At 47.8% G+C, this 25,377-nt stretch overlaps 1 protein-coding gene across 5 annotated transcripts in view; it reads left to right on the forward strand.

The window, feature by feature from the left end:
- SREBF2 (sterol regulatory element binding transcription factor 2) overlaps nucleotides 1-25,377 on the forward strand; it is a 74,149-nt gene that overhangs the window by 15,216 nt on the left and 33,556 nt on the right. The window contains exons 1-5 of one of the 5 annotated variants that reach the window (XM_029205669.1): nucleotides 99-327; nucleotides 20,700-21,131; nucleotides 22,155-22,336; nucleotides 23,017-23,163; nucleotides 24,574-24,795. In XM_029205669.1, coding sequence (XP_029061502.1) covers nucleotides 240-327; nucleotides 20,700-21,131; nucleotides 22,155-22,336; nucleotides 23,017-23,163; nucleotides 24,574-24,795 — 1,071 coding nt within the window. In that variant the 5' untranslated portion in view covers nucleotides 99-239. Of the gene's footprint in view, nucleotides 1-98; nucleotides 328-362; nucleotides 1,231-14,232; nucleotides 14,834-20,699; nucleotides 21,132-22,154; nucleotides 22,337-23,016; nucleotides 23,164-24,573; nucleotides 24,796-25,377 lie in introns of those variants that run through there. The other 4 variants (XM_029205670.1, XM_029205673.1, XM_029205672.1 and 1 more) reach the window with 4 other exon arrangements.

A 25,377-nucleotide genomic window follows, 5' to 3' on the forward strand; every position in this document is an offset into this window, starting at 1 on the left:
CCCATTGACAACAAACAAGGGGGCGCGCGCGGCCTGGGGGCGGGGCCACAGAGGGCGCGGGTTGGGGCGGGGCAATGCCGCCCCGCCCCGCCCGCGCGGCGCAAACATGGCGGCGGCTGGCACCGGCCGGTGAGGCGGTACCCGGCGGGGGCTGTTGGGTGTCATGGGCGGTGACGGCGGCACCGCCCCCGCGTCTCCCTGAGCGGGACGGCAGGGGTTCCTCTGCACCGAGCCGGGCGATGGACGGGAGCGGAGAGCTGGGCGGTCTGGAGACCATGGAGACGCTCACGGAGCTGGGCGACGAGCTGACCCTAGGGGACATCGACGGTGAGTGGTGGGTGGGAGTGCGGGGGCGCTCGGGGAGGAAGGGGTTACGGCGGCGCGCGCGGGTGCGCGTGCGCCCACCCCCCGGCAGCCCCGTCTCGCGCGGGAAGACCCTGCAGGCGCGGTCGACCCGGCTGTCCCCAACCCTTCCGGGCGCTGTGGGTTTGAGCCCCGCCCGGCCGTTCCGCTCGGGCAGGCCGCGGGATCTGCTTCGGGGCGCCTCGTGTCCGGAAGCGCAGCGAGGGTCGTGGGGTCGGGAACGCGGAGCCGGGGGCGTCGCGGGGGCCTGGCGGGAGCAGCCAGAGGAGAGCGCGCGGCCGCTGCCTCCTTCGCGCTCCTACACGCGCGGTGCGAGGTCACGCTTGCCCGCCCAGTGGCTCCGCGTCGCACCTGTCACTCCACTCCCGGCCGCGTGGGCGGCTTTGGGGTTCCCCGGGCCGGGACCCCAGGCTCTGCGCCCTCAACCCTGGTCTTCCCGGGGTTGAAACAGGGCCGAGTCTCCTGGCGCCTGGGAAAACTTTGGGCAGCGAGCGGCTGCAGAAGCAAGTTGCTGATGAAGCGAGCGGTGGCGGCTGAGTGTGGACGCATCTCTCCGGGATAGAGACCCGGGCGCTCCTGCTGTCGCGCTGCAAAGGGAGTTGAGCAGCAGGAATTTTGAGCTGTGGCCCCTCGGGGACAGGCTGGGGAGCGGGTGGCCTTTGTTCCGGCGACCTTAACAGCGGAGAGGAAGAGCTGGTAGGAGCACAGGGATCATTTTGTGATCACGGAACCCAAAGTTTGGAGAGGGTCAGCGACTTGCCCAAGGTCACCCAGCTGGTTACGGAGCACAGTTCCTGGGCCAGTGTTGGTGTCGCTGCTCCATCAAGCTTTCACCTGCTCCTTGGGGGCGAGGAGTCCAGTGAATAGGTTAGTCATCATAATAATAACTCTGAATAGGTGGGCTCTTCTGATATTCTAGGCCCCAAACGCTTACATTGTTTCACTTATTCCTTACTACAGTCCCTTAAGATAGATAACTCTTTTTGCTCCCATTTTACAGGAGAGTGAGGCCAGAAGATGTTAACTTGTTTAAGGTCACTCATTTTAGATTGTCCAGAACCCATACTCTTAATCAGTAACTCAGGTGCATTGTGCTCTTGAGTTTACAAAGTGCTTTCATGTCCAAGATCTCACTACAGCCTTGCAGGCAGGTATGATGACTACAATCTCATTATACAGATGAGGAAACCGAGGCAGCAGAAGATTCTCTTCCAGGGGAAGAGATAGTGGCAACAGCTAATTGAAAAGAATCCGTTTCCCATTTTGCTTCTGTAATATTTCACCCCTTGGCCTGACTTTACTTTCTGATTTTGGTCATACAGGCAGTGTGGTAGGACCCTTAAATGACGCCCCAAGTCTAACTACAGACTTTTCCACTGAATGCTCAGAAATACAGAAATGTGTTGACAAATGGGGGAGGGAGGTTCTTGGAACTTAAGGGCAGCTAACATGTTTTGAGTACTTAATGTGCCAGGCACCGTGTTAAGCAGTCATTGCACATTAATGTCCTCAACCCTTAACAAGTTCCATCAGGTAGAGACTGCTTGTTATACTACATTCATTCCCTCTTCATAGACCCTGAAACTGAGGCTCAAGGCAGTTCATTAACTTACCCAAGGTTACACAGCCAGTAAGGCGCATGTCCTAAACTGCCCACTAGCAACCTCACACAAAGAAATTCATGTGCATTTTGCATTCCCATTCCAAAACTGATTCTTATTTGTCTTAATTTATAATGTGTTAAAGTACCTGGTAGTTAAGTATTAACCTTATCCCTATAGATTTCTGAGTAATATGTATGTTGCGGAAACTACCGCAGTGGTTCCATGGCTTCACAGGGCTCCATATTAGATTTGGGGGAAAATGGCTCCCTGTCTTCACTGGTCAACAAGTATTCAAGTGAGAGCTGTAGGGAACATGAAAAGATAGGAAAGATAGAGTTTTATGGCTTTGTGGAGCTTGAGATGATTAATAGTAAAACTGTAGTGCTGAGTATAGAAGAGGTCACAGTTATGCAGAGCAGTTAGTGAAAGTAAGCGTGGAGAGAGCTTGGTAAAGGCTGGCTTACCAGGAAGACCACACCAAGGAGATGGCCCTGGACGTGGGTCTTAGAGGAAAGAAGGGTTGGGTGGGCTGAAGGCCGGTGGTCTGCAGGCACAAATATCCCTGAAAACTTACCCATCCATCTCCCTCCAGAACATCAGCCCCATGAGGGCCAGGGCCTTGCATTTTGTTTCTTTCACCTAGAATTAAATATTTGTGGGGTGCCTGAATGAATCCAGGGACCTTGAGCTAGGCAGGATTCTAAGTTATACTAGACTCAGCCCTTGGTGTTGGGTTAGGTCAGAGCTGGCCAGCCCAGATGCTCCTAGGAGCTGGTTGGGTGAGGAAGAAGAGATGCTGTGGGTAGTGGGGGAGAGAGGGTATGTGTCACCTCGAGAGCACATGCCAGCCTCTAGGAGGCAGCCGTGTGGATGTGAGGTGATGATCCTAAGAGGGTGATGGGATGGGGATAAGAAGTGGCCATTGTGCAAGGTGCTGGATGTGACAGGACATGGCCTCAGTGAAACTTGGCCCTGAAGGCAGAGCAGAGGTGGAATCCTAAGATCCCATTAAGGCTTTGATCCTGGGTATTGGGAGGGCTCAGAAGCTAGCAGGAAGAGCTGGTTTGGGGAGGTGATGAAAATTTGTCTTAAATGGACTGAAATTGAGGTGCTAGTAGGAAATGGGAGGCAGATAGGAGAAGGTTAAAACTGGGGATGGAGATTGAGGACTAGTCACCCACCCATATTGATGAGTTGAGTATAGAGGTGAGAGGAGAAGATGGAACCGGAGGTCAAATCAGGTGAGGGAAACATAATAACCTAAGGGGAAGTGAGCTTTTTGAGGAGCAGTTAGTGGATGATGGAGATAGTGCTGCAGAAGACAGCAAGGATGACAAGGCCATGAAAGGACTCATGGGATTTGGCAATTAGGAGATCCACCTTTGACACAGCAGTCAGATGAGGTGGTCCAAGGCCAGGTAAACCAGAACGAAGTCAGGAGTGAGCGGGTGGTGGACAAGTAGAGGCAGCTGTTCTCTGTGGAGAAGGTTGAAGCAACTTTTCGGTGAGCTAATTTACTTTCTGTCCTCATGGATTTGCCTATTCTGGACATTTCATATAAATGCAGTCATACAATATGTGGCTTTCTTCACTTAGCATAACGTTGAGGTTCATCCGTGTTGCAGCACGGTGTTCCCTTATATGGATGCACCATGTTTTGTTTATCCATCCATCAGTTGTTGGACATTTAGGTTGTTTCCACTTTTTGGCTATTATAAATGAAGCTGCTGTGAGCATTCGGGTACAGGTTTTTCTGTGGACATATGTTTTCTTTTCTCTTGGGTAGATCCTCTGCGGTTTTTGTTGCTGTTTGTTTTTTCCTAGCGCTCATAGTAGCCCCATTTATTCAGTTGCTTACTTTCCATGTTCCCGTAACTAATGCAGCCTTAAATCTTGTGACAGAAACTCAGTTTGGTGGTCAGTTTTTTTTTGTTTGTTTTTGTTTTTTTGCGGTACGCGGGCCTCTCACTGTTGTGGCCTCTCCTGCTGCGGAGCACAGGCTCTGGACGCGCAGGCTCAGCAGCCATGGCTCATGGCTGTTCCATGAGTAACTTGCTGTTCCGGAGTAACTTGCTGTTCCTGAGCCTTTGGGTGGCACCGTCTTGGGCCTCTGCTGGCTTCTCCCAGCAGTCAGGCACTGGAGAGGCGCTCTGTAAAAGTGTGTCTAACGAGGAAAGGAAGTCGCTTCAGGTTGAGGTGTTGGGTGGGCCCCTAGTCGAGGTGTCCACATCACTGGGAAGATCGGAGTGGCCAGCCTGTGTCGGGGAAGGTGTGGCCAGCACACCACTGGCAGGGAGGCGAGGAGACGGGTAGAAATTGGCTTCATGTCTCTCCAGTGAGTCATACTTCGGAAAAACTGCTCAGTGAGGTGAAGCAGAGATCTACTTTTTACCCCTTTCTGAAGATGTAAGCTTTCTCTTGACACTAGAATATATATCACTGTTGCTAGTGTTTGGCTTGAAAGAGCTGCTGCTGCTCTTAGCTTATTTATTTTCTGCCAGTTTTTAGCGCCTGGTCTCATCCGGTTCCATTTCGTGGGATACATCTTCTAGGGTTGCTCAGACCACTGAACCAGTCTCCTGGGGTTTCTCCTTCTTCCTGGGTCTGTTTGGTTTCGCCCTTGACAAACGTGTTGCATTCACACCTGGGCCTTTGGTCCAATGTTCTTGAGCGCTGCCTGCCTCTCGTGTCAGTCTTTTCTGTCATTCTCATACTCAGCTCAGGTCTTGGCATTTTTTCTTGGCATTTTTAAAAAAGTGTATTTTTGCTCCTGTATCGAATAGATCTTTTCTTTCCTCAATTTCATAATTTAAAAAAGAAGTTCTTAAGCAACTTTATTCAAATAGTGCTCCCTGAATATCAAATTGTCTATCCTGCTGGATTCTTGTCTGAACTTCATTAACGTGCACATGAAATGTTACAGCATTTTCACTTACAGGTTGCTGTATGTTGAAACAGTGGAGGTATAAATTGCCTGTGATCCAGTGTAATTCATCTGAGGGGGCAAATACCTATCCATGTCCCTGTGGAACATTTGCATCATTTGCAGTTTTTCATTAACATAAGTACTGTTGCCCTGAACACAGATGAGCAGATCACTTTGGAGTCAGTTCGTTGGTGCGTGTTTCTCGTCAAGGACTCTTCAAGTGAAGAGCTGGGTGACAGCTCTTACACACTGCCAGCTGTAGCCCTTTCATTTTTAAAAACTTTTCCAGTGTTATAAATTACTGTGGTGATTGGAACTTACCACTTGGAAAATATTTTCATTTTTTCAAAAAGGTGATACATTCATATGGCAAAATAAAAAGTATGAAAGGGTACTGTGAAAAGTCTTGCCCCCAGCCCTGTCACCATCTGCTTAGGGCCCACAACCCCAAGTTATTAATTTTTTAGTTTCTTTTACATCCTTCAAAACTTAATGCAAATAGAAGCAAATAGCAAGTATGGATTTTCATTTTTGCCCCCCTTTTTATTTTTCACAAATAACATGCTATAAGCTGTGTTCTTCTGCAGCTTACCCTTTTTTTTTTCACTTAACAGCGTATCTTAGAGATCTTTCCAGTCTTTTTCACTGCTGCATGGTTTTCCATTGTACGGATGCACTGTAATTCATCCAGTCCCTCTTTGATGGACATTTGAGGGTGTTTCCAGTCTCACTATGAAAAACATGCTGTGGCGAATAGCTGTGTAAATTCCTCATTTCACACATGTGCAGGTGTTGGAGCAGGATAAATGACCAGAAGTGTGCGTCAGGGTGGGGTGGTGATATCTACACCATAGGTGCTGTAAGAGTCAAATGAGATAAAACATGTGAAAGGAAGGGGCAGGCACTAACATTCTCTTCTGGCTCATTTGTGGTTTTGACAGATCCTGTCAAACTGCTCTCCTCACTAGATGTACCCGTTTACTCCCCCACCAGTGTGGAGGAGAGGACCTGTCCTTCTCAGCTTCCGGCTAGAGTCTGGAACTCTAGTCCCTTATTCTGCCTGTCTCTTTGCCACATGTATGCCAGCTAAGGGCTGATGCTGCCCCAGCCCCCCAACAATGCACATGTATAGACCCCTCTGTCCTGGCCTCCTGGTTCCTCATATTTCTTTTCTATACTTGAGACCACTGGACAGTCAGTGGGCAGCCACCAACTTTCTGAGCAATCCCTTCCTGTGCCTCTGATGTTCCCTTTGCTTGCCCAGGACCCTAGTGGTTGCGACTGTTTTACTCCTCTGCTGCCTTTGGTTTCTTAGAGTGATCCTTTGTCTGGTTTGCTTGCTCTCTATACTTTTAAAATTGCTCCTGAAGGTACAGCAGCAGTTCCTTATTTTCAGCCCTCTGCCTTGGGGGACTTGAAAAATGACTTCTTGCTTTACATTGTTTCAGTGGGACTCTTTTCTGTCTGGGTTCCTTTTCTTGGTGTCTTGGTGGCAGCCCTTGCTGCCCCAGAATTTCAGTGCATCCTCCGTCCTCGCATAAAAATTCTTTGGGGCTCTCCATTCCTATAAATAGTGTTCTGGAAGTTGCTTCCTTTCATTCTGATTCTCTTCAGACCACCTTTCACCAACATCTGCAGACATTTTAGGAAATGCCCTTTTGTTATGAATAGCCTCACTTCTCACAATACTTTCCTTTGAACTTTTAAAAGTCAATCGTGGTAGTTTTTCTGAGCTAGTTGGGTGGGCTTTCCGTGATTATTTGTTGGGAAGGACTGAAATTGACTTGTGATTGCTGTTTTCCATTGTGTGATTCTTCTTACAGACATACAGTGTATTTGATAACAAATATGGGACCGTTTCATCTTGATCCTACAGGTGTACTATCATTTATCCTGAGGTGCATCAGTTCTCTAGGTGAAGGTGACTGTCTTATTCTTTATTAATTACTGACTGTCTCTGCAGTCACTGCTACTTTTCCATCCTTCATCAGGTTTTGAAATCACACTGTAGGCAGCACCCGCTACATGCCCAGCACCATGTCTGGTTAGACCTGCAGTTAAGACCCTTACAGAGGACCTGTTTTGTGCTGAGCTCTGGGTACAGCACTAGCAGGGTAAGCAAGGTCCCTATCCTCACACAGTGTGTATGGATGGCCCTTTACCTACATTGTCTTTTGCTCTTAATTTTTTCTTCAATTCCACGGTGTGTTACAGATGAAGAAACTGAGACCCAGATCACAACTAGTAAGTCATAAAATGGTGACCTCGGTCCACACAAGTCCAACTCCAAAACCCATGTACTTTTCCTCTACTCCATGCCAAATCCCCATCTGATGTAGCGGGCTTCAGAGTTGTGAACACAAGGTGGAGTGGTGGGCTGAGGCTGGAGAGACCCAGGATCCTCTGCTCAGGTACACATTCAGACCACATGTGTTTATCAGGAAGGGTCTGCCCTGTGCTGGGCACTTCAAGTGACTTCCCCTGGGTCCTGCAGCACTTCTCTAAGCCTTAGTTTCTGCTGTGGGGTGGGGAGTGGGGATGTCTGCATCACAGGTGTTGTAAGACTTGAGTGAGCTACAGCACAAAAAAGGAAGAGGGCAGAAAATAACATTCTCTTTGACTCTATCTGAGAATGAATGAGGAACTACAGTTTGCAAGTTGACTCTTAGGACCAAGGGCCCTTTTTTAGAATACAGTTTTGGAATGTTTGTTCTTTTCCTTTTGAAAGGGCTTTCCTGGGGTGGTGGATGGGACACAAAGGAGCAGTCACAGAACAGGGTAAAGTGTTCCACTTCTGGACCACAAGCCTCAAGGGTTAAACTTTGTTGACATGATGGAATTTTTTAAAGAGTAGCAGATCCCAGAGCCTGGGCCTCAAAGTAAGGCTCTCTGGGGAACCTCTGTTTAGAAACTAATCCTAAACCATTGAAGGGCTTGGAAACTGGAAAACAGAACTCTTTCTGCATCTCTCAGGCCTTTGGAATTGCTAAGGAATACATGTCTAAATGTCCCTTATAATCTGGCTTCTGCATCTGGTCTGTTGGGTTCAGGGTCTAGTTTGGAACAGTGATGAAATTCCTCCGGCTGCTGAACCAGATGTGGAACTGCCTTGTTAAACCGGTGTCTTCTTAGCTCAGGCCCTCACCATCCCATAGCAACAAGTGGAAATAATGCTTCTTCCTAAGTGTGAACATTCCTACGAGGCCTTACACTTTACAGAAGTCCTTCTGATACATTTGTCTTCCTAACAGCGCTGTGAGGCGCTTGATTTTTATATCCATTTATGTCCATTTTGCAGATGAAGACATAGAGACAGATAAAATGATTTGCCCATGGTTTACTGGGCTCATGAAGTAGAGTCAGGAGTTGAACTTGGGCCTTCTGACATGGCCTCCTGTACTCTTCCCTGCCCTGTGGGAATGAGGTGGGAGATGCCCTGACTCAGGAAGCCTGTCTAGGAGCCCCTGTTCTGGTCAGTAGTTGTTTTAAAATTTTTAAATTTAATTAAAAAAATTTTGTTCATTCCAGTTCAGCATGAGTATCCACTACATTCGCAGCACATCACTAGACTCTGGGGTGTTAGAGATGAATGAAACTGTCCCAACTTTCACGGAGCTGACATCTAAGCAGCCAGTCAGAATACAAAGCAAAATGCAGATGAGGCCAGAACAGAGGAATAAACTCCAGGTTAAGGAAGGGAAGTAGGAAAATCTTCACAGAGACTTTGGCGTTTGAGCTGAGTTGTGAAGGGTGAGTGAACAGCATTTTAGAAAGGAGAATTTGGAAAGGCAAAATGTTCATTTTGACAGAGCTGGACCAAAGTTGGGAATAATTTGGCATGTTCTGGGCATATGTGATTCAGTGTGGCCATAGTACAGTGTAGAACAGACGGTCTCAAACTTTAATGTGCCTAAGAGCCCCACCAGGGTACAGCCACTTTGAAAGGCTTGACCACTGTGCTCGGGTGATTTGCAGACTATACTCTTGATGACTGCTGTTTGCTGTCTTCATCAAACACAGCTTTGATCAGGTCCCTCTCCTGCTTCAGTGTGTCCTGTGTCAGTCAGGAGGCTTGGTGATAAACAGCAGAAGCTGACTCTGGCTAGCTCAAACAGAAAAGGAGTTTATTGGAAGGATGGTGCACAGACTGGTCAGAAAACCTGGAGAGTCAGACTTGGAAAATGGGCTGGAGCCAAGGGCAGCTCAGCAGCAGAGTCCAGCTGAGGAGAGCCTGGAGCAACCTGTTTAGGACCGCGCTGCCTCAGCGATCGCTGCCTTGTCTCTGCTTCCTGGGGTCATTCCTGCAAGAGTCATGTTGCTGGTGGGATCATGCATTCATCAGAGCCGACTGGCAGGAAACCTTACCACCAAGACCACCCAGTGGGCGTTCTCCAAAAGGAAGATCAAGGTGCTGATGGGAGGGTCGGGTTGAAGGATGACAGACAAAAGTTGCAGATGTCCACTCTGTTTTCTGTGCTCTGCCGTATGTCACCGTTAAGGCCTTTCACAGCTAAGTGTAAGCAGCCCCACCTCTCCACTCTGTTCCATGTGCTGTCCGCTGCATCTCCTCCCAGGACATTTCCTGGTGCTGTGGTTTTGCTCAGACTGTTTCCTTTGCCTGCAATACGTGTCCCTCTCTCTAACTCATGAAAGTCTCTTCACCCTTCTAGGCTCCACTTTCACTGCCTGCCAGGATGGGTCAGTCCTCTCTCTGCCCTCTGACAGCCCTTTCTTTGTGAGGCACCTGTCTGTTCTCGCCCTTGTCATAGTTTGTGGAGTTGGTTGGATTTCTCCGTCTTCCCTGTGAGGTTGGGGGGTGTGAAGGGAAACGACACTTCGGAGTCCTTCCTCTATGCTGGGTCCCACTCCCGGCACTGCAGTGCACAGTTGTATGCGCGTGCTGGGTGGCTGTTTGTAGCATGATTTAATAACCTGCTTTGCAAGTATTATTTTTGTCCTTAATCTGAGGGAGATTTGGGGGTGTGGTAATGAATGGAAGGGTACGTTGGTGAGTCGTTGGGGGTCTTTCACTTTTGCCTGAATGCTTTAAGGACTGAAAAAGGTTGAGATCCCCAGCTCTGGAGACTCTACCCACAGGAGGACAGTTCAGGTGAAGAAGTGGCTTTTGCCAGACTTTGTGGACACTCGGTCACCTGGCATTATGCGACGCCAGGCCCTCGAACAGGATTGTGCCGAGCGTTCCTTGGCATCTTACTCTCTGTTCCTCAACTTTTAGCCTCTTGTTCCAGGAGAGTGAAAGAGAGAACAGTGCGATGCGGGTGGGAGCAGACGAAGAGTTGGGAGCTACAGGACACCTGGGATGACACTCCTTCCCTTCCCCAGCTGCGGGTATTCGTTCTCATTTGAGAACAAGGCTCTTACTGAGCATCTGTCTGATGCCAGGCTCTGTCTGGTGACGTCTCTGCAATAATAGAAACGAAGCATCTGTCCAGTATGGTGGCTAAGAGCTTGACTCTAAATCTCAGCTCTGCCACCTGCGGACTGCATGACATTAGACAAGTTACTTTAGCGCTCTGTGCCTCATCTTCCTTGTGTGTCAAGTGGAGGCGATAATGGCATCCATCTCAAAGTGTGGAGATTAAGTGATGAAATCTGTGTGAAGTGCTTAATGTAATTGCTGACACATGGTAAGAGCTCAGGAAACGAACAATTACTATACTATTTTTATTATTACTGCTAGTAATTGGCTTGAGTTTTTTCTTCTTAATTGTTGTTCTCAAAGTCTGTTCTTGACCTCTTTCTAAAGGCAAGCCTTTCAAAGTAATAAATGGAATAAGATGGACAGCCTTTCAGACGGGGAGTGTCAACAAATCTGATGCCTTTAATTTGGTGTTGGGTAAGGGCTGAAGGCCTGGGTTCCCGGCCAGGACACAGGGTGGGACTGTCGCATGAATGGGGACATTCTTGAGCCCAGTTGCTGTGAGGTGGGGCAGCCCCAGGGGTGGAGGGACTCCTGAGAGGAAGCCCCGCAATGTGCTTATTGGGGCGACTTCTGGAGCAGGGTGCCTGCAAAAAGAGCACCGGGCCTGGGCGAGGGTGGAGGAGGCTCCTGCCCCAGCCTGCTGCTCGCTGACTCACCTGCCTCGCACCCCGTCTTTGGACTTGGACTTGTTTCTTCCTGTGTAACAAGTCCCACCACCATCACCACTTTCAGGCACTTCTGTGCTAGGCACTGTTCTAAGTGCTGTGCATAGAGTAACTCATTTAAAAGAGTGCTCGAAGCTACCTCGTGGGGTGATTTGAATTGTATACCGCGACGTGTGGAACTGCTAGCAAGGTGTTAAAAGCAGAAACAACTGGGGACTTCCCCGGCGGTCCGGTGGTTAAGACTCCGTCCTTCTAATACATGGGGCTCAGGTTCAGTCCCTAGTCAGGGAACTAAGATCCCACATGCCACGTGGCACGACTTACAACTGGGTGACACTGCTAATGAAGTTCTTTTCTAGTAAAGAAAAAGAAATCACATTTAAACTTTATCTATAAATACACCCATACTCACACACAAACATGAGATAAATCGCAGTAAAAATCAACAACAGAAGCTTTTTAAGCAACATACTCCCAACGGGTTCCTCTTGCATCATGTGCCGTTTTTCATCCCGGCACTCAGCAGCTGGCCCTGGCAAGTGTTTACACAGGGTTTCTTTGCCAGAACATGTGCCTCTTGAAGGTGTTCAGTTTTGTGTCTGGCACATGGTAGGCTAAGTTAATGTTTGTTGAATGCATGTCTTAAGGGATGTGTCTTCATTGATTTGTTATTTATTTGAAGAAAGAGAGGTGTTCTAGAAAGGAGCATCTTGTCAAGGCAGAAGGTCTCATTTGGAGAATAATTTAATAATTTGGGCGGGAGGTATACTTGCAAAATGCAGTCAGGCAAAAATCTCTCTCCTCTACTCCCCCATGAGTCAGTTACATGGGTGTTGCCCTGAGATGAATCTTCTTCCATTAACATTGAACTTCATATTGAGAGTAATGAGATGGATTACATTAAGTGCCCCCCTCCACACACACCCAGATTCCCTGTACTTTACTGTCACTCCAGGTCTGTCTTGCATCTTTCTCCCAAGTTGTAAAATCCAAGAAATGTTTGTTTTGTAGGGAAAATAGAGTGCATAGAGGGGAGACTCAGACAAACCTAAATACAGATATAAATTCAGATCTCAGCCCAGCCACTTTGTAGCTTACATGAGAGGCTTGTAAAAGTAGTTTAACTTCTCTGAACCTTATTTTCCTCACTTGTAAAGTAGAATAATAATACTAGCATCTGGGTTTGTGTTAAGTGCTAAGTAGGTATCAGTGATAGCTGATTATCATGTTGTTCACATAGAATCAATATGAAATTAATTTAATTTTAGTCATAACCACCTTCTGTGCATTTAAATAAAATATGAACTATAAATTTGATTTCTAATTAGAAAATAAGTTTTATTAGCTTTGTCACTGAGTTGTTTTTGCTTTTAAACATCAGTAATGTGACCGTTGGCTTTTATTCAGAGGTTAAATTGGAATCTAACCTGGAGAGATGTCCCTTTTTCAAATGTTATGATAAAAAAGAAACTATGAAAAAGTCAAATACATTTTATTACGTGCTGGACATATTTCTGTATATTAATATGCATCCATTGGAGTTTGAATTATTCCCATATTTATAAGTAAAGAAGCAGTCTCAGGGAGAGTAATGAATTTTCCAAAGGCAACCCAACAATTACATCACTAGATTCACAACCCAGTGCTGCTGATTCCACAGCCAGTTCTCTCTGAATTTAAACTTGGGAATCCCCATGCTGTTTGGCCTTCCAGTTAAGTCTTGGTTTACCTGTTTGACCTCCTGCTTTTCTTCTTTAATATGATTCTTTGCCACACTTCCTTCACACAGTCCCTAAGAGATAGGTGGCCTGTTTCCCAGTTTTCATACATAACCAGAACTCTTTTTTTTTTTTTGCGTTACGCAGGCCCCTCACTGTTGTGGCCTCTCCCGTTGTGGAGTACAGGCTCCAGACGCGCAGGCTCAGCGGCCATGGCTCACGGGCCTAGCCGCTCTGTGGCATGTGGGATCTTCCCAGACCGGGGCACAAACCGGCATCCCCTGCATCGGCAGGCGGACTCTCAACCACTGCGCCACCGGGGAAGCCCGATGCCAATTTTTTTAACTACCAGAGTGCTTAGTGCCTGGAGAGGTACAGGGGAGTGGAAGATTTTGTCTAGGTGCTTGTAGAACACAAGATATAAGAAAAGCATTAAAAGGCTTCCCAGGTGGCACACTGGTTGAGAATCTGCCTGCCAAGGCAGGGGACACGGATTCGAGCCCTGCTCCGGGAAGATCCCACATGCCACGGAGCAACTAAGCCCGTGCGCCACAACTACTAAGCCTGTGCTCTAGAGCCCATGAGCCATAACTACTGAGCCCGCGTGCCACAACTACTGAAGCCTGCTTACCTAGAGCCCCGTGCTCTGCAACAAGAGAAGCCACCGTGATGAGAAGCCTGCGCACTGCAATGAAGAGTAGTCCCCGCTCTTGAAACTAGAGGAAGCCCGCGTGCAGCAACGAAGACCCAATGCAGCCAAAAATAAATAAATAAATTAATTAATTAAAAAAAAGAAAAGCATTACAAAAATATATCTTACTGTATGTAATATGGCAAAATAAAATTTTTTAAGGTGAAAAACATAACTCTTATACTAATATATCATCAGCACATACCAAAGATTTATTAACATTATTGAGAAAACCAGCAGGATGACCAGGCTGGATTCAAGGGGAATGTAAGAAACTGATATTTACATAGTTGGAAAGAAATAAGATTGCAAATTTAGATGCATAACTGGTTAATGTCCTACAGGGCAATAAAAGCAAAGCTTTCAAGGTTATCTTTTTTACCAGAGAGAAATCATTTGCAACTTGTTTATTTTCTACATGAGAACATCTGATTTTACAGAATGTGCGCCTAATCAGTAGTAAATAGGAAGTTAGACAACTTTATGTTTCTGTAGAGCATCAGATGACCTTCAGAGCATTGTCTAAACCAGAGTTTAGGCAATGTTCTGGTACGACTTTAAAGAGAACTGTACTTTCTTTTTTTTTTGGCTGTTTTGGGTCTTAATTGCTGTGCTGGGGCTTCCTCTAGTTGCGGTGAGCGGGGGCTACTCTTGGTTGCAGTGCGCGCCGCTTCTCATTGCGGTGGCTTCTCTTGTTGCAGAGCACGGGCTCTAGGCGCGTGGGCTTCAGTAGTTGTGGTGCACGGGCTTAGTTGCTCCGCAGCATGTGGGATCTTCCCAGACCAGGGCTTGAACCCGTGTCCCCTCCATTGGCAGGCGGATCCTTAACCACTGCGCCACCAGGGGAGCCCAGAACTGTTACTTTTTTTAATTTCCCATATTTTCAAGTTTTAGACTTTTTTTCTTAACAGATAAATCACAGTTGGGTTCAAGATCTAAAAGATGGCTGGATCTGAGGTAGAAAAGAGTCCTTGGTGGAAGAAATTGTAAGTCATTTTGAAATGGAATTGTGCAGTTAAAGGAAGAGGGCTGTAACAAGCAGAAAGGGTAAGGCTGCCTCCCCCACCCCCCAAAGGCATGTGCCAAAAAGGAAGGGAGTGGGTATTTTTCCAGGCTGGATGATGAGCTAAGGTGAGTGGGAAGTGAAATCCCCTGGAGTAGGAGGGAGCAATTGGTAGGAAGCTACCAGTTGGTAGGAATTGGTAGGAAGCTCATGTTCAAGAAGTTTGATTTGCTTTGAAAGACTGTTGGACCAACAAGATACTCAAAGAAGACGATTGTCACTGGGTTGAAGGCTGCGGTTGAAATCAAGGCAGGGTATGGAAGTGGAGCAAAGAGATAACTCTGATACTACGGAAGGAGACCTGCCAGGAATTCATAGCGAACTCACGGCAGCGGAAAGAAGAAGAAAGAGCAATTGAAGGTAGTGCCAAAGATCACTCTCTTTTGATTGAAACTCAAGAGCTGGCTCGGGTCTCCTGCTGTGTTGGACCAGAGAAGCCAGGACCGGCCAACTGAGCTGGGGCCCTCTGGGGCTGCCCCTGATACCCAGCCTGGGCAGGTGGCGAGAGAGCCGGACAGAGCAGACCAGAGGCCATTTGAGAATGACTTGGCTTCTCTTTGTGTTTTCTTTTTCTCTTAATTTTCAAATGTTTTATTTTATTATGTAATACTTGATATGTGCAAAGGAATATATGACACATTTGTGTGTGTTGTGGAACACAAGCACTTAAAAGAACCCCACCTCCCCACCCAGTTTCCCTTTGTGGTTTCTTTGCCAGTAAAAAGAGTTCACTCATCCCTCGCTTAAAATATAGGATGCCCAGGTCACTAGTTTGTCATCCTGTGTCATTCAGTGCCTCCTCCAGACTCCCTTTCCCCAGGATGGTGACCCAGAATTCCCTTGAAGTATACAATTGTGTCCCTGTGCTCTGAGCTTCTTACCAAATGGCTGTGCCTCCTGTTGTTTGAGTGGAACAGTTTTAAGGCAGCAGTTTGCCTGCTGTAACTGTCCCCCTGTTCCTTCTGTTATTGCTTGCATTTCAGGGCTCCTGGGTTGAAGGGTGTGGTTGACAGCCCAGCTCCTTACCTGCCCCTCTGGGTGACTTGAATGAGGATAATTGATGTTTTAGGTCCTGGGAAAGCAGTGGTGATCACAAACAGCAAGATGGTGGGAAAACGAAGAGTTATCTTACCATTGACCCTCAGGCTTGATATGGGTCTACATTTTACTTCAGTTTTTTAAATTTTAAGATTCTTTAATTATTAGAAAAAAATCATCCTAGGAGGGGAGACAGGATCGTCAGCTTGAAAGCAGGATACTTGTTGCTCAAGAAGGATTCTTGCTGGATATTAGATTTTGTGTTTACCTCCCTCTCCCCCACTGGTTGTGGTCCATCTCACTCCCAACAGCCTTACACACATCACACACCATGCTTCTGTGTTCTTAGGTTTGTTGGGCAGACCTAATGTGAAAGATGAACAAAAGTAACTGAAGAAAGTTTAGGTCAATATCCTTACGATCTTTGGGAGGAGGAACAGAAACCGTGTAATTTACTGTGGCTCAGAGAGGTAAAACTTGCCCCAGGTTACAGCACTAGGCCAGGGTAGCTCTCAGTGAGTATGCCATTCTCTTTCCTGAGCAAAAAAACCAACAACAACAAAAAAACCCCAACAAAGTGGGGCAAATATTTGCAAATATATAAGAACGAGCAAATATCCATAATATATGAAAGTTTTTAAAATCACTAAAAAGAGACAAACAGCCCAGTAGAAAAATGAACAGAGGTCAAGAGCAGGCAATTTACAAAGAAGGAATACAAATGGCCAATAAAATGGGGGGGTGATGTTTGACCTTATTTAATACGCATTCATGTAAATTAGAACAATTAGATGTTGTTTTTTCCCACTATCAAATGGATAGAAATATTGGGTTGGCCAAGAAGTTAGTTCGAGTTTTTCCATAAGACGTTACAGAAAAACTTGAACTTTTTGGCCACGGGGAAACACTGGCAAGCGTATAGATTGTTGTAACCTTTCCAAAGTATATATACCTGTCATTTGACCCAGCCATTTAATTTCTAGAAATTTATCCTAAGAAAATAATCAGATAAATGGGAAAAGATGCTTGTTCAAAGATTTTTGTCAGTGTTGTTAATAATGCTGAAAAGATGAAAGCACTCATCCATCATCACTAAGTGGTTAAAGTCTGGTGCGTTAATATAATACAATACAATGTATTGTTCCCAAAGGGAGCAGGGACAAAATAGCATCTTCAGCGTGATCCCATTTTTGTAAAACCATCCCACACATGTGCACACTTGTGTTTGCAAGCAAGCCTTGTATAGGAAGAAGTCTGGAAGGATACACATCAAAACATTGGCGGTAGATGTCTCAGGGTGGTGGAATTGCTGGATGTTTTTTTTTTTTTTTTGGTTGTGTTGGGTCTTTGTTGCTGCACGAGGACTTTATCTAGTTGCGGGGAGCGGGGGCTACTCTTCTTTGCGGTGCGCAGGCTTCTCATTGCGGTGGCTTCTGTTGTTGGGAGCACGGGCTCTAGGCGCGTGGGCTTCAGTAGTTGTGGCATACGGGCTCAGTAGTTGTGGCTCACAGGCTCAGTTGCTCCACAGCAGGTGGGATCTTCCCAGACCAGGGCTCGAACCCGTGTCCCCTGCATTGGCAGGCAGATTCTCAACCACTGAACCACCAGGAAAGCCCTGCTGGATGATTTTTATTTTTTATTTTTTCATTTAACTTTTTTCTACATTTTTTGGTAGCGAATGTTACTTTTATGATTTAAAAAAGAAAATTATTTTAAAACATTGTCTAACACAAGATCCATAATAAATTCAAAATATAAGAATAAATGACTTCTGTAAAAGTAGTTCTTCTGGCACCTAACAGGGCTAGGTAACAAATACCCATTGAAAGAATTTTTGACTGACTGTGGTTTGGAGACAACGTTACCCCATTTGGGGCTTCCGATTCTTTATTCTTGACCAGAATTAATCTGACCAGCTTTCGAATTACCTCATTCTGAGGTAGATGCCACTAGACTGAGCCAGACACAGTGGCTTATGTTACCTCTAGGTCGCGAGCTCTGTAAAGTACAAGTGAACTTGGGGTCTCCTTGGATGAAGCCTGAGACTATCAGGCACAGGTGACAGCCGGAGCCTCTAATTTTGGTTACGTGATCAAAACCCAGATATAGTTTCTTGGTGCCCAGCCTACTTTATCAAGCAACTTAAATCTTAGTTTATGAAGCAGCTAAACACAGGAGTGTGGCTTGGTGGGGGAGGGTGGCTGACAGGAGTCCCCCCTCAAGGTGAGCTGGGGTTTGCAGGCCCGGGTGGGCGACCCAGCTCCAAGGAGGCCCGTGTCTGGCCTTCCATGCCTAGCCAAACTTCATTTTCAAACCTCCATAAAAACTGCCTTGGGCTTCCCTGGTGGCGCAGTGGTTGAGAGTCCGCCTGCCGATGCAGGGCACACGGGTTCGTGCCCCGGTCCGGGAAGATCCCACATGCCGTGGAGCAGCTGGGCCCGTGAGCCATGGCCGCTGAGCCTGCGCGTCCGGAGCCTGTGCTCCGCAACGGGAGAGGCCACAACAGTGAGAGGCCTGCGTACCGAAAAAAAAAAAACCAAAAAACTGCCTTCTCCCAGGCCTCCTTCTCTAGGTTTCATGGCTCTCTGCGGACACGAGAGCCTGTCTGTCCGTAGCACACGAATGATTGAATAATGGGAGCAGGGAAGAGCCAGGAGACGTGGGGAGCTCCCGAGGTGTAGCCCCCAGGTACTGAGCAGATCTGCGCCTGGGTGGGCCTCGTTCCACTTACCGGGACCTCCCCTTCTGTGTCACCGCAGACCAGACGGGTCCCCGGGAGGCCCAGCGTGCCTGCTGCAGCAGTGGCTCAAAGAACCTCTTCGTTATTTCTTCCTTCAAATGCTCAGTCTTAACGGCTCCTCTGTGCCCCTCAGCCCCGTGCCCGTCTGCCTGGCTGGAGATAGCTCCCTGGAGCTCCTCATGTGTGGGTCGAAAAGGATTTTTTTTTTTAATTTAAGCAGTCGCATTCCATCTGCCTACACACACTTAACCTGCTTTGTGAACTAAGCTTTGTGACCTCCGTACATTACTTCACCAGCCAGACCATGTCTCCCCAACAAAAGGTTCTAGAGAGCACTCGACAGGATAAGTGGAGCCGAGTGCCTGTTTAGTGGGGCTTCAGAAACACCACTGACAGGGACCTTTGTTGTAAGGGTCTGCCCCCACCAAGCAGTGTGCATCAATTTTCTTATTAATCCTCACCACAAAGAAGCCAAGTGAGTCTTCTTGTGGCAGCCTCCTGTAAGCAAACGAGGGTGTAGAAAGAAGTGACTTGCCCACGTTCACACAGCTGATTTGATGGGCCCTTTGAGACCCACCTAGTGCCAAAGCCTGTGCCCATCTACCCTCTGGCCTCTTTTGCCCTCCTTAGCTTTCCATGGCTTAGAACAATCAGCCAGGGAGTGATGTTCTTTTGGCTCACAAAGTAGTCCTCTGTGTTGATTCCCCAGAGTCAGGATTTTATGGGAGTTCTGGAAAGCTCAACGAATTATTAGGTTTCTCTTAATTTCTTAAAGCATTTTATAATATTGTGTTGTGCTTGGAATGTGTCAGCACCAAGTTGTGTTTTGTTTAAATTTTGTGCTGAGTTTGAGGGTATTTCTTAGTTTAATCATGTACAAGGAATTGGAATTTGTTGGTACAGGTTACAGTATCTGTGGCACTCTGCCCATTTCTCCCTCCCACAGCTGACGGCTGAGTGGGGACAGAGCAGGGTGTCGAGGTGTTGGTAAATAACACCACCGTGTAGTCATTGAATCTTGTGAGATGCGGTCTCGCCAGCAGGTTGAACTGACTGAACACTGAACATGCTGAACTGCTAAGCTCCAGTTATCCTGTGTGGAGGTCGTGCTAGAAACCCCTGGTAGCTTTCTGCTTGCCTAACATAAGACTCTTTATAGCCCAGATTCCTCCCCCTCACACACACAGACACACACAGACACACACACTGCTAGAAACCTGGGAGGGACTTGCTGGTGGAGGTTTGACGAATGAATGGAGACAGTGTTTGGGGGCTTTGTTTTTCGTTTTTGTTTGTTTTTTCTTTTTGGTGACCAAATCAGAGCATCCTGCAGCCTTGAGGGTTTTGAGAGGAGGGTGCCAGAGTTTAGGAACAAGCAGTAGCTTTTTGGGAATGTGTTGGAGAGGAAAGGGGAGAGAATGTGGACAGGAGAGAGAATTGTAGATCTGAACATATCTGGGTCAAAGTTGAGGCCCCAGACTCCTAATGGGGAGCAGCCCTATGGGGAGGAAGGAGTCATGAGAGATGAGTTGTTAATTGTGGATTAAGTTCGATTTGGGTAAACCATTGGGAGGATGAAGCAGGGGAAGAGGCCCTCTGGGCTGGGAATTTAGGGGTCCCGGGTACTTGGAGCATGATCTGTCAATAGAAGGCGGCATGGTCTTCAGCGGACACATCCCCTTGGCTCCACAGGCTCCTTGCCCAGAGGAAAGGGGCACAGCCAGAGGGGTCCAGGGCCTGGGCTGTTCTGCCCTGACCTTCTGACAGTGAAGGCACTGGGGTACAGTCGAAGAAGGCGAGGCTGGGAGGCAGAGAACTGGTTCTAATCCTTGCTGTGCCCCGATGAGCTGTGTGACCTTGGCCGAGTTATTTCCCTGTCCTGGACTTCGTGTATGATCTTTCCATCCATTCCACCTCTAAAGTTCCATGACTTGGAGGCCATCAACTTTATCATCCCCGAGTGTTCCTGTGGGTACCAACAGTGCCCAGGGATATGCCCATCTTGGAGAGAAGGCCCAGAGTCTGCCTGTGGTGAGGAGAGTTGGGGTCTGGGGACTCCCCTGCCATGGGGAGCAGTGCTGAGACTGGAGGTGGCCTCACGGTACAAGGCTGCTGAGCCCCAAAGACTCAGGACAGCAATACCCCAACCGTAAAATGTGACCAGCCGTACCCTCCAAGAGGAACATTCACCCAGCACAGAGGTAGCTCCTCTTAGGCCTGGTACAGACAATGAGGAAAGTGGGTAGAACAAGCCTGGAGGTGGTGAGGAGGGAGAAGAACATCAAGCAAGTGAACTCATGTCCCACTCCCCCATGAGAGAGAGGCGACCCATCTCTGCAGTGTCTTGGGAAAGCTATTGGATTTTCATGCCTCGGTTTCTTAAGCAAATTTGAAAGTTAATAGATATTTTGGTTGGCAGTAGAATTACTCCTTTCCATTTGCTCACAGAGATGCTGCAGTTTGTCAGCAATCAAGTGGGAGAGTTCCCTGACTTGTTCTCAGAGCAGCTGTGCAGCTCCTTCCCTGGCGGTGGTGGAAGTGGCAACAGCGGCAGCAGCAATGGCGGCAGCAGCGGTGGCGGAGCCGGAGCCGGGGACCCCTCGGTGCAGCGGTCCTTCAGCCAGGTCCCGTTACCTTCCTTCTCGCCCTCGGCTACCTCCCCCCAGGCTCCAGCCCTACAAGTCAAGGCTCCCCCCACCGCGGTTCCCCCTCCGCCAAGGGCAACTCCCGTTCTTCAGCCCCGCCCCCAGCCCCAGCCCCAGCCTCCAGCTCAGCTGCAGCAGCAGACAGTAATGATCACCCCGACATTCAGCACCGCTCCCCAGACGAGGATCATCCAGCAGCCTTTGATATACCAGAACGCAGCTACCAGCTTTCAAGGTGACTCAGAACTCAGATGTGATAGCGGTTGGTTGGTTCAAAAGTTTTCGTGCCAGTTTGCAGACACTTCCGAGGTAGACTGTAAATAGTTCTGCCCTCTCTGGGGATGACACAGCCTATCAACTTGGCCCTGTCTGAATGAGGTTTCAGTAGCTGGCAGTAAGCATAGTGGTGCAGGAACACATTTGGTCTCTTCAAATACCTTAATGTCTACTGTGCCTGTTTCAAGGATGCGTGGTCAGAGACTCCAGTGGGCACAGTAGCCACAGGGATGTCCTGGTAACTAGAGGTGGGGGCTTGAATAAAATTAGTCTTGAAACTCACCCAGGTACCAGGAAGATCTCAGCACCTGTAGGTTGAGAACCATTCATCCAGGAGACATCTCCTGAGCATCCACTGCAGAGAAGAGTACTCCTTTTAACATAGGTGCCGTGTCTCCGACTGGCGGGCCTCACAGTAGGCCCTCGGTGTGTGCTGAGTGAATGAGGGACTTTCTGTGTTGTGCTGTGTCCCAGCACCTTTTCATCAGATTGCTCTGTGACCCTGTGGGGACCCCTGGGTGGGGTTAGTATTGCTCTACTAATTTCAAAGGATCTGACAGGTCTTTAATGGGCTTCAAGGGTTTAGGGGCTGGGGGGAGGCCACAAAGCGAAAAGCTGAGACCCTCATCCCAAAGTGCACCTTCCATTCACTTCACGGGAGGAAATGAAGCCCCAGGGAGTTGGCTCTCAACACCTGTTAACTCCCTTGCTGGGTGCAGTCACTTGCTGATTAGCTTCCCTCACCTCCACCCCAGCATCGGAGTAATGAAATAATTTGTACTCGTTCCCTCAGAAATTGATGCAGCCCTTATGGGATGTTCTTGTCATCTAGACCAGCTTGTAAATGGCTGTGCACATCTTCTTCAGCAACAGGTGGGGAGTTGGGATCGTTAGGAGGCACTCCAGCCTCGGTTATTGCCACAGCTACGGTGACAGAATGCATTCCTCGTCCACGTGACTTTTTTTCTCCTCTTTTCCCAAGTCCTTCAGCCTCAAGTCCAAAGCCTAGTGACATCCTCCCAGGTGCAGCCGGTCACCATCCAGCAGCAGGTGCAGACGGTGCAGGCCCAGCGGGTGCTGACGCAGACAGCCAATGGCACGCTGCAGACCCTCGCCCCGGCCACGGTGCAGACAGTTGCTGCGCCCCAGGTGCAGCAGGTACCGGTAGGTGGCTGACAAGAATTCAGGGAGGCCTTGGTTGGGGCTCTTGGCCGGCCTGTGGTTGAAGATGTGGTCTACATGCTAAGCAGGACCAGCGGAGTGTGAGGGAGCAGCTTGCAGGGCAGGTGGGGCACCTGGACCTTACGAGGCACCCGTGAGACCTGGCAGAGAAGACGTCTGCAGATGCACACCGGCACCCACCTAAACTCAGTAAATGCTGGTGTATTAACTCATTTACACATGTAATGGGTATAAAACTGAAAAGAAATGTGCCAGAATGTTCTTAAGCTGTGTATCATAGTGGACTGTATTTCTAACTAATGAAGTAAGTTAGCTTTAAAAAACAATCCAGGTTTACCATTTTTGCTTCCCAGCCCTTTTCCTCACATTCCTAAGTTTGTCCACAATCAGGTCTCTCTTCCTTCCACTGTCCACCCGAGCCATGCTTGCTCTGCCCCTGCTAGGCCGCTGGCATTGCTCTCCTCAAAGCCTTTCAGCCTTCCAACCCAGAACCCTCTTTAGCTGTACGCCTTCTCCCCGGCAACCCAGTAATCAAGCTACATTCTCAGTTTTATGAAAATTTTATTTTCTCATTCTTTTCTGGAAGGTCTGTGCAGGAAGAAGTAATGCAAAATAGAAAAGTAATGCTACCTTCCTTTTCCTTTTCTTCCTTTTCCATCCAGGTCCTGGTACAGCCTCAGATCATCAAGACAGATTCCCTTGTTTTGACCACACTGAAGACAGATGGCAGCCCTGTGATGGCCGCAGTCCAGAACCCAGCCCTCACTGCCCTCACCACCCCCATCCAGACAGCTGCCCTTCAAGTTCCGGTAAGAGCTGCCCCCCACCCCACCCCCGCTTCTTGGGGGTTTTAGGCCTCAGAGATGGTAATGAAGCCTCCAGATACTGAATAGATGCGACAGCTCTATGCAGTATGTCAGATTGCAAAATTACCCCATTTTAGGGTTTTTTTGCCCTTAAGAAGTACCAGCACCGAGTGTTATGTGGGAGTACTAGGGTTTATGAGGGGCAAGAGAGGAACAGCAGAGGAGCCCCAGTTTCTGGGCAACAGCTCCACACAGGGCCATCTGCCTCTTAGGTCCTGCTGATGGAGGTTTAGGCCCCCCAGGAAGGGAGGGGCTCCAAGGTGGGGGACATGAAAGGCACCCATACTTCAGTTGTAGGGTCTTGGCCACTGTCTCATCTTGTGGCAAGAGAGTCTGAGAGAAAAAAGTGATCAGAATTCAAAAGCAAACCTTACTCATAAAAGCCAAGAACTAGAAACAACCCAACTATCCATCCAAAAAGAACTATTGATACATACAACTACGTGGCTAAACCTCAAAAATAGTACACTGAGCAAAAGGTGCGTATCACAAAGAGTCCCTGCTGATGATTCCATTTATACAGAGTTCAGGAAGATGGTGCTGGGAGTCAGAGCATGGTTACTGCTCTGGGGGAAGGGGCATGAGGGAACTTTCTAAGGGGATAGAAATGGTCTGTGTCTTGGTCAGGGTTACCTTGGTTACACACACTGTATGCATACATCACAATTCCATTAAGCTGTACACTTAAAATGTGTGCTTTTTACTATGTGTGAATTATTTCTTGATGACTAATGAAGTTAAGAAGCTTTTTGTGTTCATTGGCCATTTGGATATTGAGGCCATTTGTTGAAGAAAATAAAACTAAAAGTAGTGAAAACAGAAACAAAGAGCAGGAAAAGCAGATTTGAGGGGAAAACAAGGGGAAGCCTCTCTAGTTGGTCTGTTTAATAAAATGGCTCTGATTTTCACTTCTGCCCTTGAGCTTTTTGATGGGCAAATCGTATAAGGAAATGCAGTAAGTTAACTTCACCGTCATGTGAGAGGAAAATACGTGCCATACACCAGGAGGAAGTTTTGTGGTTGGTGCATTGTGTGCGAGCTCAGAGGTGGCTAATGGGTCGACAGCAAAGCAGGAATCACATGACGTGTTTCTGGCATCCCTACATCAAAGGTTGGTGTTTATCCACATGAATGCTGTTGTGGCACATGACTAATCAACAGTGACTCTGAAAGGGGCACAGTACCTGAGGTACCACAGCTCCTAAGGCTTCTGGACTTAATTAACCCAGGAAGGGTGTCAGGCTACACAGCGTTTTCAGGTGATGCCACGTGGCCAGGGCCAGTGGGTTTGTGTTGTGAGGTTGCTTTACTCAGACTAACCAAGTGGTCATTCTGCCCTTGTGTCTGTTCTAGACCCTGGTGGGCAGCAATGGGACCATTCTGACCACAATGCCTGTGATGATGGGACAAGAGAAAGTGCCCATTAAGCAGGTACCTGGGGGAGTCAAGCAGCTAGAGCCCCCCAAGGAAGGAGAAAGGAGGACGACACACAACATCATTGAGAAGCGGTATCGCTCCTCCATCAATGACAAAATCATTGAGTTGAAGGACCTGGTCATGGGGACAGATGCCAAGGTAGGTGCCAAGCAAAATGTTATTTCATGCCCCATCATCTCCCCTCTATCTGTCTTTGCTGCAGGAATTTAGGGAAGACCCAGGCCCAGGCTGAGTGAATGCAAGAATAGTTAAGGGTGCTCCCTTACTAAAGCATCTTGGTGTTTTGAAATACCAGGATTATAAAATATTAACTGTTGGGTGTTGGTAAGGCAGTGGCCTGCCTGGACCTTTGAGTCTGCTCTGCAGTGGTGGTGGCCACCCCCCCCCCCCACTACCACCACCGTGTCGCAGACACCTACTGCTCACTGATGGCCAGGTACACAACCGTGTGTGCATCTGAGGCAGCTGATGGCATTTTTGGCATATGTTTAATTGTATTCAGGGATGGCTAACAATATTTTAACCTTTTAGGGAGGAGGAAAAATGGAGATTGGATCTTTGACAAGGAACAAATAGAGGAAGTTGGTTTTTCATAAATTTCTGGTGTTTCAATGAATGTATCTTTTGGCTTTGGCACATAGGAGATTTTTTTTACCTGTTATCTGTTTATCTTTACCTCTATTTTGAAAGAAAATATAATTTTCCTTGTAGCCTACAAAT

This window comes from Monodon monoceros, unplaced genomic scaffold (genome assembly GCF_005190385.1).
Source record: "Monodon monoceros isolate NGI ecotype Baffin Bay Population unplaced genomic scaffold, NGI_Narwhal_1 Super_Scaffold_6, whole genome shotgun sequence".
NCBI classification, from domain to species: Eukaryota; Metazoa; Chordata; class Mammalia; order Artiodactyla; family Monodontidae; genus Monodon; species Monodon monoceros.